This window comes from Lithobates pipiens, unplaced genomic scaffold, assembly GCF_037356315.1.
Source record: "Lithobates pipiens isolate NorthernLeopardFrog02 unplaced genomic scaffold, aLitPip1_a1.2 Scaffold_23, whole genome shotgun sequence".
NCBI classification, from domain to species: Eukaryota; Metazoa; Chordata; class Amphibia; order Anura; family Ranidae; genus Lithobates; species Lithobates pipiens.
This window is the reverse complement of record NW_027507785.1, coordinates 156,013,133-156,030,058: the sequence shown is the minus strand read 5'-3', so window position 1 is coordinate 156,030,058 and position 16,926 is coordinate 156,013,133. Positions and strand designations below refer to the sequence as shown.

The window sequence follows — 16,926 nt, the reverse complement described above, 5'->3', positions numbered from 1 at the left end:
TTGTGCTGTAGACCGACCATTTTGAAAAGAACAATATTTGTAACTTTCTGCTATAAAACACATCCAATAAAGTAAAAATCTAATTTCTTCATCAATCCTTTAATGCCTAAGCCCATTTCTGACACTTGTTGCTCACAAGTTAAAATCCATATTTCTTTTCATACATCAGGGGACACAGAGCCGTAGTAGTTACTATGTGGGTTATAGGCCAACTTCAGGTGATGGACACTGGCACATCCTAAATTAAAAAGTGCACTCCCTATATAACCCCTCCCACTGGTGGAAGCACCTCCAATTTTTTTCACCAGTGTCTAAAGTGTTGGTCACGAATAAATATGTGCTGTGCTGAGCTCCACTGGAGCAATACTTGCTAAATCTTGGCCATATTGAATGGTACCCGTGCCTCGTATCTGAAAAAAACTAGGTTTTTGCCTGTGAATGCTCTCCTTTAGGAAGCTGGACCCTGGAATGCAGTACTTTTTGGTATTAAGGCCATAACCTTTTTACTGCCAGGGTGCTATTACAGGCCCAGGATTGTGGGTTTTACTTTTTGGATCCCCAGCTCCTGAAGGTTTAACGGAGCCCACCGTGCAGGGTAAAGATTGGGTCTGTTGGTTTACCACAGAGAACCCTGCAGTGGGAAAAGGTAAGGAGTTTTCTAAGAAATTTAAAAAATGTTCTTATGAAATGTCTCCTTTAATTTAGTAAATGCTGTCATGCCTATGTGTCACCACTGGGGACTGTATTGAGTACTCGCCTCATGCGTCTCAGAGCCACATTGTGTTTGGAAGCGGATGCTTCTACGGCTGAGCGACACCCCCCTGGTAAGTCTGGGGGGTTCTCTCCCCACAGACACCCCCCCCCCATGGCGAAATTTCTTCCCCTCTTTGGGGAAGGAAGCCCTGCATTTAAAAAAAGCAAGCATGCCGGTCGTAGCTTTCGATACCCTCCCCCACCATTTCTCCTTCCTCCCAGGGATCCCACAGGATCGAGAGCCCCCCCCCCACCGCTGCTGTTGCTGCTTTGCTTGGCTTTACCCACACAGCTGGGTTATTTTGTTCACAGAAATATTTGAATAAAAGTACCATCACCATGACATAAGGATTCGTAGTTCTCAATGGGGGCCATAAATGTGCTGATGCCACCACACTTGGTCTCTTGATTCTTTCTCCAGCCCTATAACTGAAGGTCTGTACTTTGGTATGAGCATGCATTGGGAGGAATAGCTTTCAGGTGCCAGAGCATTGCACCTGCAATCCACAAATTACATAGGTACATGGTTGGTAAGGTTGCATAAAGACACCAGTCCATTATGGTTTTAATGTTTTGCAGGCACAAATGAGAATTTTTATTTTATCTTTTATGAATCTTTATGCATGCATTTATTCTCACAAAAGATGGTGATAGGCTTGAATTCTAAGCATGTGTGGGAGTGAATGTTTTCTGTTTGTTGGAATGTTCTATTTTATTTCATATGTAATACATTCAGTTTGTATCATGACACCTATGGGAAATACACTTGCAAACAGCACCCAGATTACAGGATTTAAAAAAAAAAAAATACACTACACAAATTCATAGGGTGAGAACTTCTTAATTCTTGAAAGTACATTTTTAAATGTATCTTGTACAAATGTACTGTTGGAATGTTAAGGTAAACTTTCTGTGGTGCTTATGGAGCATTTTAGTCTTGTCTTGTATTCGGTTTTATTCTTGTTTGCAGCTGCAGGCTCATCCGGTACTGTTTGTTTTGTTTTTGTTTTGTTTGTTTTTTTGCGTAGGCAGTTGGCCCTTTAGGGGGGTAACAACCAATGCAGCTAAAAGCCGCTCCGCTGTTATCCTACAGGAGCGGGAGGGGTCTTTACCATTCTGCCGCTCTTCTCTGGCCTCACGTCCCACTGGCAGACCCGATCCACAATCTGGCACTTTCCACCGGCTATGCTGAGACTGGAACAAAGCAGTTTCATGCAAAAACACGGAAACTATATCCCTTCCGGTTTACTTGGCTGCCAATGGCCGGCGATTTAGAGAAAAATGCCTAAACGGCGATTCTGAATACTATCAATCTGAATACTTTGAAGTGCACAGGAGGGATTTGGGGTCTTTTAGACCCCCCGAGTCCTCCATAAAGAGTACCTGTCACAGACCTATTACTGTCGCAAGGGATGTTTACATTCCTTGTTACAACAAATAAAAGTGATCAGAATTTTTTTTTTTTTTTTTTTTAAGCGCCCCCGTCCCTGTGCAGCAAAGAAACCGAATGCATAAGTCGCGCCCGCATATGTAAACAGTGTTCAAAACACACAAGCGAGGTATCAATCATTAAAGCAGGAGCAATAATTCTAGCAAAAGACCTCCTCTGTAACTTATCTTTTTTTTTTTTTTTTTTTAAAGCGTCGCCTATGGAGTTTAAAGTACCGTAGTTTGTTGCCGTTCCACTAATGTGCGCAATTTCAAAGCATGATGTGTTGGATATCTATTTACTCTGTGTAACATCTTTCACAGTATAGAAAAATGGGCTGACTTTACGGTTTAGTGTGTTTGTTTTTATTTTTATTTATTTATTTATTTTTTTTCTTTGTGAAGGTGTCCTTTTTTACTCAAAAAATTTCATTTGAAAAGACTGCTGTGCAAATATCATGTGACATAAAATATTGCAACAATCACCATTTTATTCTCTAGGGTCTGCTTAAAAATAAAGTTTAAGGGGGTTCTAAGTAATTAGCAAAAAATATGGATTACAAATGTCAGAAATGGGCTCAGGCATGAAAGTTATCCCATTTGCAGTATGTTTTCTCTAATTTTCAAAGATTGTGTTTTGTGCTTGCAAGTGTCTAGTTAAAAAAAACAAAAATTTAACAAAAGCATATTTTGATTTTAAAAAAAGTTTTATATTGCATGCTTCTAACATTTTATTAAGTTCAGTGTAATTTTCATTTTAGAGTGGTAAACCTGCAGCTGGTGTTATTGACCTTACCCTGGATGATGAAGGTCCTGAACTGTCTTCTCAAGGTGAGTACAAAACTAAAGACCATGTTGTCCTTGGTTTACACACATGTAGACCTCCAGTTTGTTCTGAGAATAATGCAAATCATTTTCTAGTTGTAGCTCATTGGGTGATGTAGCGCTATGAGATATAGCTAATTTTATTACAGGTATTCGTATAGCACCCAGAGATTACAATCATAAGGTCCCTAACTCTCATTCATTCATATATACTCCATACTAGGGCCAGTCTAGACAGGATCCAATTAATTTTGCGTACTTGTAGCCGTTGAAATAGTTATAGTTGGTAAGCTTGAATAAAGGCACCAGTCCATCCAGTTCAACCTGAGTGAGTGTCTACAATGGTCCCTATCCCTGTGCATTGTACACCCACGTTGGTCCCTACACCTTCAAGGAGCCCACAATCCAAGGTCCCCATTCATATACTAAGGCCAATTTTGGACAGAAGCAAATTAACCTACCAGCATGTCTTTGGAGTGTGGGAGGAAACCGGAGTACCTGGAGGAAACCCAGGCAGGCACAGGGAGAACATGCAAGCTCCAGGCAGGTAGTGTCGTGGTTGGGATTCGAACCAGTGACCCGTTTTGCTGCTAGGCTAGAGTGCTAACCACTACACCACTGCCACCCTAAATAACAGTCTTATTGAATCCCATGTTATCCATTAAGTGCCCCATTGTATGTGCCTTTTAAAAATATATCTAACTTTATACTGCAGTTCTCAGAGCGTTAACGCTGCTCACGTGACTGCCCGCCCCACCTCTCTTCTGATCTGACTGCTACAGTCAGCGGGCGGGGCTGAGCATTCACCACTGAGGCCAGGAGAGATGCGAGAGGCAGTGCGGGTAGTCAGTCACATGAGCAGCGTGGACACTGGGAAATGCGGTATGAAGCTACACTTTTTTTTTTTTTTTTATTAATTTTTTTTTTTTTTTACGCATACATTGGGGCACTTAATGGATTGTACTATGGGATTTATTAAGACTGTATTTTTTTTTTTTTTTAATTCTTTATTTATAGGATTTTCCAAAATTTACAAAAAACCACGATTCATATATAAACTATTTCACATATTAAATACAACATCATTTCTTATACAGGTTATCTTCCTATTCCCTCCCCCCCCCCCCTTCCCACCCCTCCCTCACTCGATCCTACTCCATGGGACTCCTTTTAACTAGCTTTCAATCCTCTTCAGATAGCTTTCAGTTTTACCAAACAATACCCAAAGACGCCATTTATTTTGGTACCTTTCCTCCAAGTTATCCAGTTTGTACATTGACTCTTCTATGATTCGAGTCTTTTCTAACCTATCTGCCCACTCCCTCATTGAGGGCGGGTCAGCTCTTTTCCATCTAAGCGGTATCAATGATTTAGCAGCATTTAATAAAGAGGGTATCAAGGAATACGCATACTCCTTCTCTCCTTTTTCTATATCATGAAACAAACATACCCATGGATCCCTCCTAATCCTTTCCCCTGTTATTTCAAAAATAGTTTCTATTACTTTATCCCAAAATATCTGTATCTTAGGGCACAGCCACCATATGTGGGCAAAAGACCCCTCCCCCATGCAGCCTCTCCAGCATAGCCGGGGGGTCGCACTGCATATTTTATTTCCTTGTTGTGGGGTTATGTACCATCTTGTTAAAAGTTTATAGGACATCTCTCGTGTTTGCGAATCTACGGTAACCGAGTAGGTTCGTCTAATTATCCTATTTCTATGGCCATCATCACCTAAGGACCCGATTTCGTTTTCCCATTTTTCTAAATAGGGAGGGTAATTTTGCTCTATTCTTTCTATTAGAATTTTATAAAATTTTGAGATTCTTTTTTGAAGGCACTGTCGGTTCACTAATAGCTTCTCCAACGGTCTAAGTTGTTCCATACCCCGTAGTGGCTGTGGTAAAGACTGAATAAAATAATATAATTGAAAATATCTCCATTTGTCTAATGGTTTATGTCCCCATTTCCCTATAATTTCTTCATATGTGCACATCCTATTACCTTCCATCACCTCCTGTATTTTAATATTATCTTTCTTAACCCAACTACTATAATATAAATATTCCTCTTGACCTGGGATAAAGAATTTAGTGTCCAGTAGTGGCATTAGTGGTGAGTTGTGTTCCCAGTTATGTCGTTTGTTTATTGTGTCCCATATCTGAAATAAATTTTTTGTGAGTGTGCTTGTGTTAGGGCCTAATTCTCTGTGTTTTGCAGGTATCCATACTATTTCCCCTAAATCCCTTCTACTTAACTTAATTTCTAATTCAGCCCAGTCCTTACCCTTTTTATTATAAATCCAGTCCGGTATTCGAGAGATTGCTATAGCCTCATAATACTTTTGGAGATCCGGCATTGCCAACCCTCCCCTTTCTTTACTTCTGATCAGGGTATTCCGAGCCACCCTTGCCGCTTTTTTTTTCCATATAAATCTGTTAATCAAGATTTTTAATTTATTTAAATAAACCTGTGGTAACACTATTGGGATCATTTGGCATGTATAGGAAAAGATTGGTAAAATAAACATTTTAACTACGTTTATTCTACCTGTCCATGATAGAGCTTTATATTGACACCTTTCCAAATTCTGTTTAATTTTATTTAATAAGGGTATATAATTGGCCTCAAACAGATCACTCACCTCTGCTGTCAGCCTTATTCCCAAGTAGACCAATTCCCTCCCACACCATCTAAAGGGGAATTTAGACCGAAGACGGCTCTGCTCTGTTATAGAAATATTCAGATTCAGAATTTCGGATTTAGATGTATTAACCTTGAAGTTAGAGACCTTCCCATAACTTGATAGTTCTTCCATTAGTGCTGGTATGGAAGACCCAGGGTTGGAAATATAGAGCAAAAGGTCGTCGGCAAACGCCGCAACCTTGAACTCCCTGTCAGCAGCCCTTATCCCATAAATGTTTGAATTCATCCTAATGGCCCTCAACAGAGGTTCTAGTGACAGTATAAATAATAATGGGGATAGCGGGCAGCCCTGTCTTGTCCCATTGAATAACTCAAGGGGGCAGGACAGGGCCCCGTTTATTCTTATTCTAGCTTTAGGGTGGGTATAAAGGGCGTCTACCCAACCCCTCATACGGTCCCCCACTCCATACCTTTCCAGAACCTCAAACAAGAACCTCCACCCCACTCGGTCAAATGCCTTTTCCGCGTCTATTGACATGAGCACCGCAGGGGTGCCCCGTCTTACCGCTTCTTGGCATAACATAATGGTCTTTAATGTGTTATCCCGACCCTCTCTCCCCTCAATAAATCCAACCTGATCCTGCAATATCCATTCTGGCACATGTGGTCCCAATCTCTCTGCAATAATTTTTGCAAACAATTTAATGTCTGAATTTAATAAAGAAATTGGCCTATAGCTTTCTACTGCCGCCGGGTCTTTTCCCTCTTTTAAGATCAGGACCACATGTGTCAGAAGTGTTTCTTCACGAAATGCTTGACCCTTCCCCACTGCATTAAAATAGTCGCATAATCTTGGGACTAGCTGTTTTTGGAATTGTTTATAGTAGGAGATCGGGAAACCATCGGGCCCCGGGCACCCTCCTTTAGCTGTATTTTTGATCGCCCTCTCAACCTCCGCCCTTGTTATTGGGGTTTCTAATGCTTCCATTTCTAATTGCCTGGCCCTGGGGATATCTAACTGATTTAGATATTCCTTTATTCCCTCCTCTACTTGATTCTCACCCTTATCCTGTTGCCCGATATTATATAGGCCCTGATAATATGTGAAGAATGTGTTAACAATATCGTCTGGCATATTTTGTAAGTCCCCCGCAGCATTTCTTACGTTTGGAATGAAAGTTCTATTTTTCTTTTCCTTCACCCTCCTAGCCAGCCATTTACCTGATTTATTCCCCCATTGGTACCTTTCTCTTCCCAAAATATGATAGATCGATCTCCTATTCTGCTCTAAGCAATCATCTAACTCACGTTTTTTTGTTATTAAATCTTGGGTGTCCTGAAGCCCCCATGGTCTCCCCAACTGTTCCAATCTCTGAATTTCCTCGTATAATAGGGATTTCTTCTTCTCCCTCTCTCTCTTTTTCCCTGCACCAATCCCTATTAATATGCCTCTTATAACTGCCTTGTGCGCTTCCCATAATACAGGGCTAGATGTTTCCGGGATGTCATTCAGACTAAAGAATTGTATAATCTCCTGCTCAATCCTTTCTGCTGTATCTTTGTCCTGTAATAGAGATTCATTCAGTCTCCAATTCGTCCTCGGTCCATGGTCCCCCCCGATCTCCAACTGAATCAGCACAGGAGCATGATCTGAAACAGTTCTTATCTTTATTTCAGCCTTCTTAAGTGCCCTTAAAAATGAATGCTCCAGGAAGATATAATCTATACGGGAAAAGGAACCATGGACCGAGGAAAAACATGTATAATCCCTATCTTTAGGGTGCAGTGTTCTCCAAGTATCATATAATTGGTATGCAGTTAATACTCTTGAAAATGACCTCAGTTTATGTTCAGATATCCTAGGCCCCACCCCTGTAGTATCTATTTTGGGGTTCATGCTCCAATTGAAATCACCTGCCAAAATTAATTTCCCTTCTTTAAAATCTTCTATTTTATTCAAAACTTTCTTCACGAATCGACCCGTATTCTTGTTTGGGGCATAGATATTAACAATTGTACATTTAGAATTAAACAGCATACCTTTTAGGCATAGGTAACGACCCTCCGGATCCACCAGTCGCTCTTCTAGGTTAAATCTTATTGTTCTACTGAACCCTATTGCAACCCCTCTCGAGAAGGGGGATGGGGAATCCCCGTAGAACCACACCGGGTAATTGGCCGAATTCAGTCTAACCCCAGAAGTGCATGTTATATGCGTCTCCTGCAAACACACTATATTTGCGTCCATATATTGCAGTTCGTCATTTACCCGGAATCTTTTCCTTTTTGAATTTAAACCCCTTACATTATACGTAACAACATTAAGGACTACCATACCTCTCTACTGGGATAATTCCCCTCCCTATTTTTTTCTCTTTTTTTTTTCCTTTTCTTTCCTTCCCTTCTTTCTTTCCCTTTCTTCTTTCTTTTTTCCTTTCCTCCTAAGCGTCTAGTGGATCCAGTGGTGCCCGTACCTGCTAGTCCCATGGGAGGACCGAGCGAGAGCCCAAAAAAGCAACCGAAAACCACCCCCCTCCCTTTCCCTCCCTCCCTCCATCTCCCCTCCCAGAACCCCCTTTGTCCTATAACGGAACGTCTCGTGAGACTGGGTAGGACACCCCCCTTCCCGTTAAGCCTATGGCATTGGTGGGCCGCTGTTTGTGTTCGCCTCACCCCCATAGTATCCCTGGAGCTTGAACCTTAAACCGCCCAAGACTCCTCTCGCCTACCCTCCCTCCCTCCCCCCAATTCCCCCCCCTCACCCCTCAACTCTCAGTGCAAATTCATCAGTTCAGCTCAATTCCAGTAATCTACTTTCGACTCCCCCTGATTGGTCGGCCCTGCCCTTTCCTCCCCCGGGTACTATTCCCTTCCGCCCCTAATACATCTTCACTACTCCATTCTATCTGAGGGGCAGGGATTATACCTAACTGTTCACAAAATTCTGGGAGGTCTTCAGGGTAGCGCAGAACTGCAGATCGTCCCTCTTTCTTTCCTATGAGGCATGCAGGAAATCCCCATTGATATGGGATGTCCGCCGCTCTCAGCAGTTCAGTAAGTGGTTTTAAGCATCTCCTCCTTCCCAATGTCTCACCCGCTAAATCAGGGTAGATCTGCAGTTCCGCGCCCTCATGGACCACCCCAGACTGTGTTCTCCCTCTTCTCATTACCTGCATTTTTTCTACTACATTGTGAAATCTCACTATAACGTCTCGAGGTGCTTCTGTTCTAATCCCCCGGGGTAGAGTCATTCTATGTATTCTATCAATTTTCAAAGGGGCTGTGACTTCCTTATCTAATAAAGGGTTAAAAATCTGTTGAGCTATCTCGCCCAGAGCCGACCCACCATATGACTCGGGGAGACCTTTTATCCGTATATTCTTTCTCCTACTTCTATTTTCTTGGTCCTCCAGCTTATATCTAATTGCTCTATTTGATTTCCGGAGAGCTGTTATCTGCTCTAAGATTCCCTCCATCTTAATCTCTTGAGACTCAACTCTGTTTTCTAACTCCTCAACTCTCCCCAATACCAAACCTATATCACTTCTTATTGTTGCGATATCTGCCCTTAGGGAGATCTCCATTCTCGAGAACATCTCAGAGAGCATCTCCCTGATTTGTGGGGGTTGGAGGGTTTCTCTATGGCTATCCGGAATCATTTCTTCTGTCTCCCTGTTAACCACCTCCCCCTCCCCTCGGGAATTATTCTGGTCTATTTCTACATTCTGTAAATTTACCCCGCTTTTTTTTTTAATCTCGCTTGACTTACTCGTGGTATTTTTTACCCCCCTTCCCTCTTCCCCCTTCTGTCTACTTGGGCCTGGGCGAATAGATTTATCTGTTCTGGGGCTGTCAGTCCCTTCATCCTCTCTTATACTAGAGTTTGCAGCTAAATATTTTTGGATCCCGACCGGACTTGTAGCCGGGGTGACTGTCTTGTTTACTTTACTTGTCTTTCCCCTCATTTTGACAGGGTTGGAGACCCTCCTCCCTTTATCTAACGCTCGCCAGATATTCCTTTTTACTATCAGCCCCACTTCCCACTCTTCCCTCCTACCTTCAACCTAATCCAGTATACCTGCGTCCGAACCACTAAAGATCCCCCAAAGGCCCAAGATCACCCGTCATAAGATACAATTAAATCAAGAATAACAGTATCAACGGCTGCCTTATTCTAAAAAAGAGAAAAAAGACAAAAAGGGAGGGGGGGATGGGACCTAGTTCAGCTGCTTTCCATGCCGTGGAAAGATCCTCTATCAAGGACCATGCTGTTAATGGTATACCGAAAATGTAATAGGCTATACGGTGAGAAGTTGTTGATAGTGATATTATTACAGCTGTTAAGCTGAATTCATCTTACTTTGATAGCAGCTTTTCCCCCCCAAAAAGACACACAAAAAAAAAAAAAAAAAAAAAAAAAAAATTTAAAACCAAAAAACAAAGATATGTCCGGTCCTACAGCTATTACATGGAGACAATCAAAAACAGTCAAAACCGTCACACAGCCAGAAAAGGTTTTTAAGTGGGTCTTTCTTTGATAACAAGTTCTCCCACCCCAAAATCAAAAAAAGACGAAAAACATGTATCCAGTCCTTTAACTGTTAAATAGAGGCAAACTACTCGGACCCACAGCCAGAAGAGGTTTTAGATAAGTTTTTCCTGCAAAAGAAACTCTTGCGTCAGATAACCAAGCATCAGAATATATCCAACCTCCTTTGTTCACAGCAGCGCACACTTCATCCTTAAATTATATGCATAAAAGTTCAGTTGTAATTTCAACTAGAAAAAGGAAGGGGTCTGGCAGCTAAAGCGAGTTTCCATCAGCAAGCAAATTGTTTTTCTTCCTTTTATTATGGCTTTAGATAGGTTTTTCCTGCAAAAGAAACTCCTGTGTCAGATAACCAAGCGTCGGAGTATATCCAACCTCCTATGTTCACCGCAGCGCACACTTCATCCTTAGATTATATGGATAAAAGTTCAGTTGTAATTTTGTATTCAACTAAAATAAAAAAAGAAAAAAAAAGAAAAAAAAAAAAAGGGAAGGGGTCTGGCAGCTAAAGCGAGTTTCCATCAGCCAGCGAATTATTTTTCTTCCTTTTACCGCAGCGCTCACTTCATCCTTAAATTGTATGCATACAAATTCAGTTGTAATTTTGTATTCAACTAGAGAAGGGAAGGGATCTGGCAGCTACAGCAGATTTCCATCAGCAAGCAAATTATATTTTTTTTTTTTTCCTTTTATTATTGCTTCCCCTTCTCCTCTCCTTCTCATCTCCACTCACATTTCAGTCCTTTAAGTGTTAAAAGGAGGCAAACTACACGGTCACACAACCAGAAGAGGTTTTAGATAAGTTTTTCCTGCAAAAGAAACTCTTGCGTCAGATAACCAAGCATCAGAATATATCCAACCTCCTTTGTTCACAGCAGCGCACACTTCATCCTTAAATTATATGCATAAAAGTTCAGTTGTAATTTCAACTAGAAAAAGGAAGGGGTCTGGCAGCTAAAGCGAGTTTCCATCAGCAAGCAAATTATTTTTCTTCCTTTTTATTATGGCTTCCCCTTCTCCTCTCCACTCACATTTATAGCAGCGGCACATTTAGAATATGCAAAGAGACACTGTCCTTCAAAGATAGACCTTAGGTGGCAGCCTTCTTATATCATTAAAAGGGAGGGAGGGGAGATACTCACAGGTAAGCCCGATCTATAACCAGGGGGACAGAACTCTTCCTATCGGGTATAGTGTCTTTGAACCACCTCCAGCTTTGGGCTGCCTCCCTCCCCTTCAGGCCGCTTGTCTTACCGCTGTCATCGTAGACCGACCGCCAAGCGCCGACATGCGCAGACACAGATCCCTGGATAAACGGCTCCTCTCCTGACACCCAATTTCAGATGCAGCTGTCTGTCTGTCTGCCGATCAAAGGGCCTTCCTCATCGAAAGGTGAGCATCCATCCGATCCTCCGCCGGTTCGCCGAGAGAGAGGTAGCTGTCCGCCTATGCCTAGATCGCGGAGGCCGCCGCGGCGAGATTCGAATCCCGCGGCGTTGCTGGAGCTCTCCGCGGGCCAGGGAAGTCACGCCCAGCCCCGCATCAACGAGAGCGTAGTGAGAGGGAGAGAGAGTGGGGATCTCCATTAAGACTGTATTTTAACAGCAGTAAGCGTACATATGAGTTTGTACTCGCACCTCTTACTGGTTCCCTTGGGCTTCCCCGTTTTACACTTCCAGCACACTAGATGTTAAGCCCAGGGGAACTGTCAGCAGGGAGGTCAGCTGCACTGGTTTAAAACTGCACTGTGGAATGAAATGTTTAAAAGGAATTCCACTGGATTGGTCGAGGGTCTGTGCGCTTTTGGGATTTCACCAACAGGCAGCTAGTTGACTCCTAAATCCTGGTTTAAATTGATTGGTCTTGCTCTGTCGTGTATTGGCAGTGACTTCAATTTGTCACCTGGAATGGGTGTTTGTCAGCTGTGAATTCTATTCCTTCTGACCTCCCAAGCAGCGGTGTGAATTCTTGTACCCTGTAGTGCTCCGGATTAGTACACTTAAGTGAGATTATATTTTGAATACAAAGCGGAGTTCCACTCAGGTTTTGCTTGTAATGCTCTTCTTTGAGGGCTGGACCCTAGAAACCAGGACTCTTTTTGGTCTTGCTATATTACCTAAAGCTATCCTGAGGGGTGATATACATGCATGGTCCAAAGGAGTGGAACCCCTATTGAAAGGGCCCCAGTCTTTTAAGGTTTAACCACGCTGCCTGTCATGATGGGTGAAGTTTGGATCTGTCAGTATCCTGCGGAGAGGAAAAGGTAAGAGGAAAGCATAGGAATTGCAAAGTCCACCTATGACTTCTCTTTCAATTATATTGTAAAATGCCTTAAAAACTCCTCTAGAGGCAGTAATAGTGTATAGACCCTGTTTAAATCTGTGCTAATATAGCGTGTGTCTCAGCAGCTGGAGGAAGGGGGGGGGGTTGTCTTCTCTCCCCCTAAATGGGGAAACTGAGTGGATGGGCATACATTTAAAAGGCTGTGTAAATCCCCCTCCCCCGCCTCGCCTGCCTGCCCTCTGAGGTGACTCTTGCTAAAGCACAGGAAAGGGCGTGACGCATAGACAATCAGGCTCACACCTGAAACAGCTTAAGGCTGGGTTCACACTGCTGCGGGGGGAGATCCGGATGTGATTCGCACCGCAAATCACATCCGATCTCCGTAGCGATGCGAGTTCAGCCATACAGATAGTATGGCTGAATTTGCATCGCTCCCGCAGCAAACTCGCACGGGACCCTTTTTTTGGTCCGCAACAGAATCGGATCTCATGGGGGTTCACACCATGCGATCCGATTCCTGTGCGAGTCGGCAGATCGCACTGCGATATGCGGACGGATCTGGGGGTGTCATTAACATATCATTGACACTCCCATCGCAGCGGTGTGAACCCGGCCTAAAACTGATACTCTGTGAGAAACAGTGTCTATCAGCAGCTGAAGCAAGGCTGCCACTTGACACAGAAGCGCTGGTGCACATGAGGGGTTTACACTGGCATTTGCAGTACAGGAAAAACGTATTGTTTAGCATTAGATCATTCTATGCTACCACTGGTTTTTCCTTTGTTCAAATAAATAGATCAGTTCTTCGAGTACCTTTTGCTTTTTATGCTTTGCGCTATGGCTTCAAGGCTTACTAAGGCACCAAAACTACCCCCAGGCCTTGAACTCCAGACATGCCTCCACATGGTCATCCTCTCTGGAGATACCTGACATGGCAAGCCAGGGCGAGTCATTGGAAGCAATTGGTGCAACTGCCTCACACGTCAGCCCCTGTATGTGACTGAAGATGCATTTTCCTCTGCCCTGCAGGGCTCGGAAGGAATATTAGCAGCTTTAATCACATCCTCCATGAAAGGGGGTAAGAAGCGTGCTAGATTCCTTTCTCCCACTCCAAACCCCTTACCAGGGGAACAGTGGGGACAGGATGAGCTATTACCCTCAAATAATCTGCAAAAACAAACATATTACTCCTCTGCAAAGGAAACGGTTGAGGTTTCAGCTTCACAATCTGAGGTACAAATCCTTATGGACATTGTTAGGGGTAGCATGAAATTGGAGTGAACCGTCAGCTGAAAGTCTGGTTTCTTCTTTGGATTCCTTGAAACCTTCACAACCAGTGCATGCGTTTCCAGTCCACAAATTTATACCAAATGGGATCATCCGGATAAGCATTTTCTCCCTCCAAAGAGATTCTCAGTTCTCTATCCCATGGAGGAAAATTCACCAAAAAATGAAAAGTTCCTGCAGTAGACGCTGCGATTTCCAGTGTGAATAAAAGTTTAACTTTTCCAGTTGACAATGCTAAAGGATCCAACAGATAAAGTTGGCATTCCTGTTAAAATCCTCCTTTTTTCTTTAGCAGGTACTGTTACTCAGCCTGCAATTGCAGCTATAGGCATCTGTCAGTCCTTAAAAGACCAGTTCAGAGGTAATGAGCTCCCTGCACAACAGGTCAGCGAGTTGGCCGCTTTACCAAAGCATTGTGTTTTTTTTCCATAGATGCTCTAAAGGATTCTATTCACCTGCCCTCTAAGTAGTGGCGATGGCTTCCACAGCCAGATTCCAGAGGAAAATCGCAGGGTCAGGCTCAAAGGAAGACCTGGAGCCGCGAGACTACAAAGTAGAATACCAAGACCTCTTCATAAAGAGGAGTCTCCCCTCACCAAGGTGGGGGGGGAAGACTTCTGCATTTCGCAGAAGTCTGACAGAGGAAAACTCAGGAAAGATGGGCTCTCTCCACAGTGACTCTAGGATACAAACTAGCGTTTCGTGAGTTTCCACTATCTCACTTTCTGAGATCAAACCTTTCCAAAGATCCAGGGAAAAAACAATCCGTTTCAAGCATTAGACAGATTGACTCGAAGGGTAATCGTAAAGATCCCCACAGAAGAACAAGGTTTAGGTTTCTACTGGTGGAGATGTCAGGCCCATTCTGGATCTAAAAAAAAAATGAAATTGTTTCCTAAAAATGTGCTAATTTCCAATGGAGTTGATCAGGTCAGTCGTCTCCAGCCTACAAGGTGGAGAACTTCTGGCGTCAATCTACATCAGGGACGCATATCTGCATGTCCTTATATTTCCCGCTCACCAAAGGTTTCTGTGAATTGAAGTGGAACAACGGCACTTTGTTTGCGGCCTTACCCTTTGGGCTAGCCACGGCACCACAGGTATTCACAAAAATACTGCCCCCACTTCTAGCCAGGTTGAGGGCACAGGGCTTAACGGTGTTGGCATACCTAGACGACCTATTAATAGACCAGTCAGTGACTCGCTTAAAGCAAAGCGTACGCATTACCACCAGTTACCTGGAAAGTCTCTGTTGGATCCTCAACCTTGAAGTCTTCCTTAAAATCAGTAAGAAGGCTGGATTACTTAGGCATGCTTATAGATACAGACCAGAAAAGGGTGTTCTTGCCTCCAGCAAAGATCAGCTTCATACAAGAGCTGGTATGGATGGTCAGGTCAAAAGCAAATCCTTCAATTCACCTTTGCATGATGTTTTTTTTGAAAGATGGTAGCTTCATTCGAAGCAGTCCCCTATGCCCAAGATGATCCAAGATTTGGACTTGCCAATATGGCTGTCCCCAAGAGTGTCTCAAAGCCTCAGTTGGTGGTTACAAAGCCAGAATTTGATAGGGAAATCCTTCAGATCAATCTGGAAAGTAGTAACAGATGCCAGCCTCTTGGGCTGGGGAGCGGTACTAGAGGAGACTACTGTCCAAAACAATGCCGCGTCTGTCACCAAGGGGGCACCAAGAGTCTCTCAGCTCAGGGAGGTGAACCATATCCTAACTTGGGGATGGGACATTCCTTTCTGCCCATCGGCAGTTTTCATTCCAGGAGTAGAAAATTGGCAGGCGGATTAAGTCTCCAGCGGTTATTCCCAGGGGAATGGTCTCTTCGGGCTGTTTGCCAAAGATGGGGTTTTCCGGACATAGATCTTCTAGCATCCAGATTCAACATTAAGTTAGTCAACATTGTGTCCAGAACAAGGGATCCACTCGCATACGGAACAGATGCGCTGGTAACTCCATGGGATCAGTTTTCACTGATTTACGCTTTTCACCTGATTCAGTTGCTGCCTCGATGACTTTGCAGGATCAAGCTGGAAAGAAAGCCGGTAATTCTGGTAGCACGGCCCAGAAGATCATGGTACGCAGAGATCGTAAAGATGGCAGTGGAGGGTCCTTGGCCTCTCCCACTAAGGCCAGACCTGCTATCGCAGGGACTGATATTCCATCCTACTTTACAGGTGCTAAATTTTAACAGCCTGTCTATTGAAACCCACATTCTGAAGAAGCGTGGGCTTTCCAGGTCTGTTATCGCAACTTTAATCAATGCAAGGAAACCAGTTTCCTGAGCCGTATATTAGAGTTTGGAAAGCTTACATTTTCTAGTCTACAATTGGGCGTAGAGATGAAGTTGGCCCTAAGTACTACTAAGGGCCAAGTCTTAGCCTTATTATTGTTATTTCAAAGACTGCTTGCTACGCATTTAGTCCTGGGTTTTATGCAAGGGGTGATGTGGATTAATCCGCCAGTTAAATCACCTTTTAACACCTTGGGACTTGAATTTAATTTTGTTACAAAAACAGCCATTTGTACCATTACAGAATGTGCCCTTAGTCCTTCTGACCAGGAATATTTTTGGTTTCTATATCCTCAACAAGGAGGGTTTCAGAGCCATATTTGATTATTGATTATTGATGAGGACAGAGTGGTGTTACGCCCTTGTCCAGGCAAGATATTGTCCTGCCATTATTTTTCCCAAAACCATGTTCCAGGGAAGAAAAGTCCCTACATTCTCTTGATGTAGTGAGAGCAGTGAAAATCTATTTAAAGAAAACTGCTCAGATTCGTAAGACTCTTATTTATTCTGACAGAGGGTCCTAAAGGACAGGCAGCGTCTAAATCCACTGTCGCTAAGTGGATTCGGCAAGTTATAATTCAAACTTATGCTTTGAGGGGTAAGATTCCCCCTATTCAAGTTAAGGCGCACTCTACCAGAGCGGTTAGTGCTTCTTGAGCAGTGCGTCACCAGGCCTCCTTTGCTCAGATCTGCAAGGCCGCAACTTGGTCTTCGGGCAATATATTTACAAAATTTTACCAAGTGGATGTAAGAAGGAATGAGGATATCGCCTTCGGGCTCAGTGTGCTGCAGGCATCTGTATAAGTCCTCAAGGTCTGGGGGTGCCCTATGGGTTGTCTCCTTCCCCTCAAGTA

At 43.3% G+C, this 16,926-nt stretch overlaps 1 protein-coding gene across 3 annotated transcripts in view; it reads left to right on the top strand.

The window, feature by feature from the left end:
- The window catches only part of ATF7IP (activating transcription factor 7 interacting protein), a 181,062-nt gene that overhangs the window by 117,972 nt on the left and 46,164 nt on the right, over positions 1–16,926 (top strand). For all 3 annotated transcript variants that reach the window (XM_077452506.1, XM_077452504.1, XM_077452505.1), the window contains exon 12: positions 2,943–3,012. In XM_077452506.1, the coding sequence (XP_077308632.1) occupies positions 2,943–3,012 (70 nt within the window). The remainder of the gene's footprint in view (positions 1–2,942; positions 3,013–16,926) is intronic.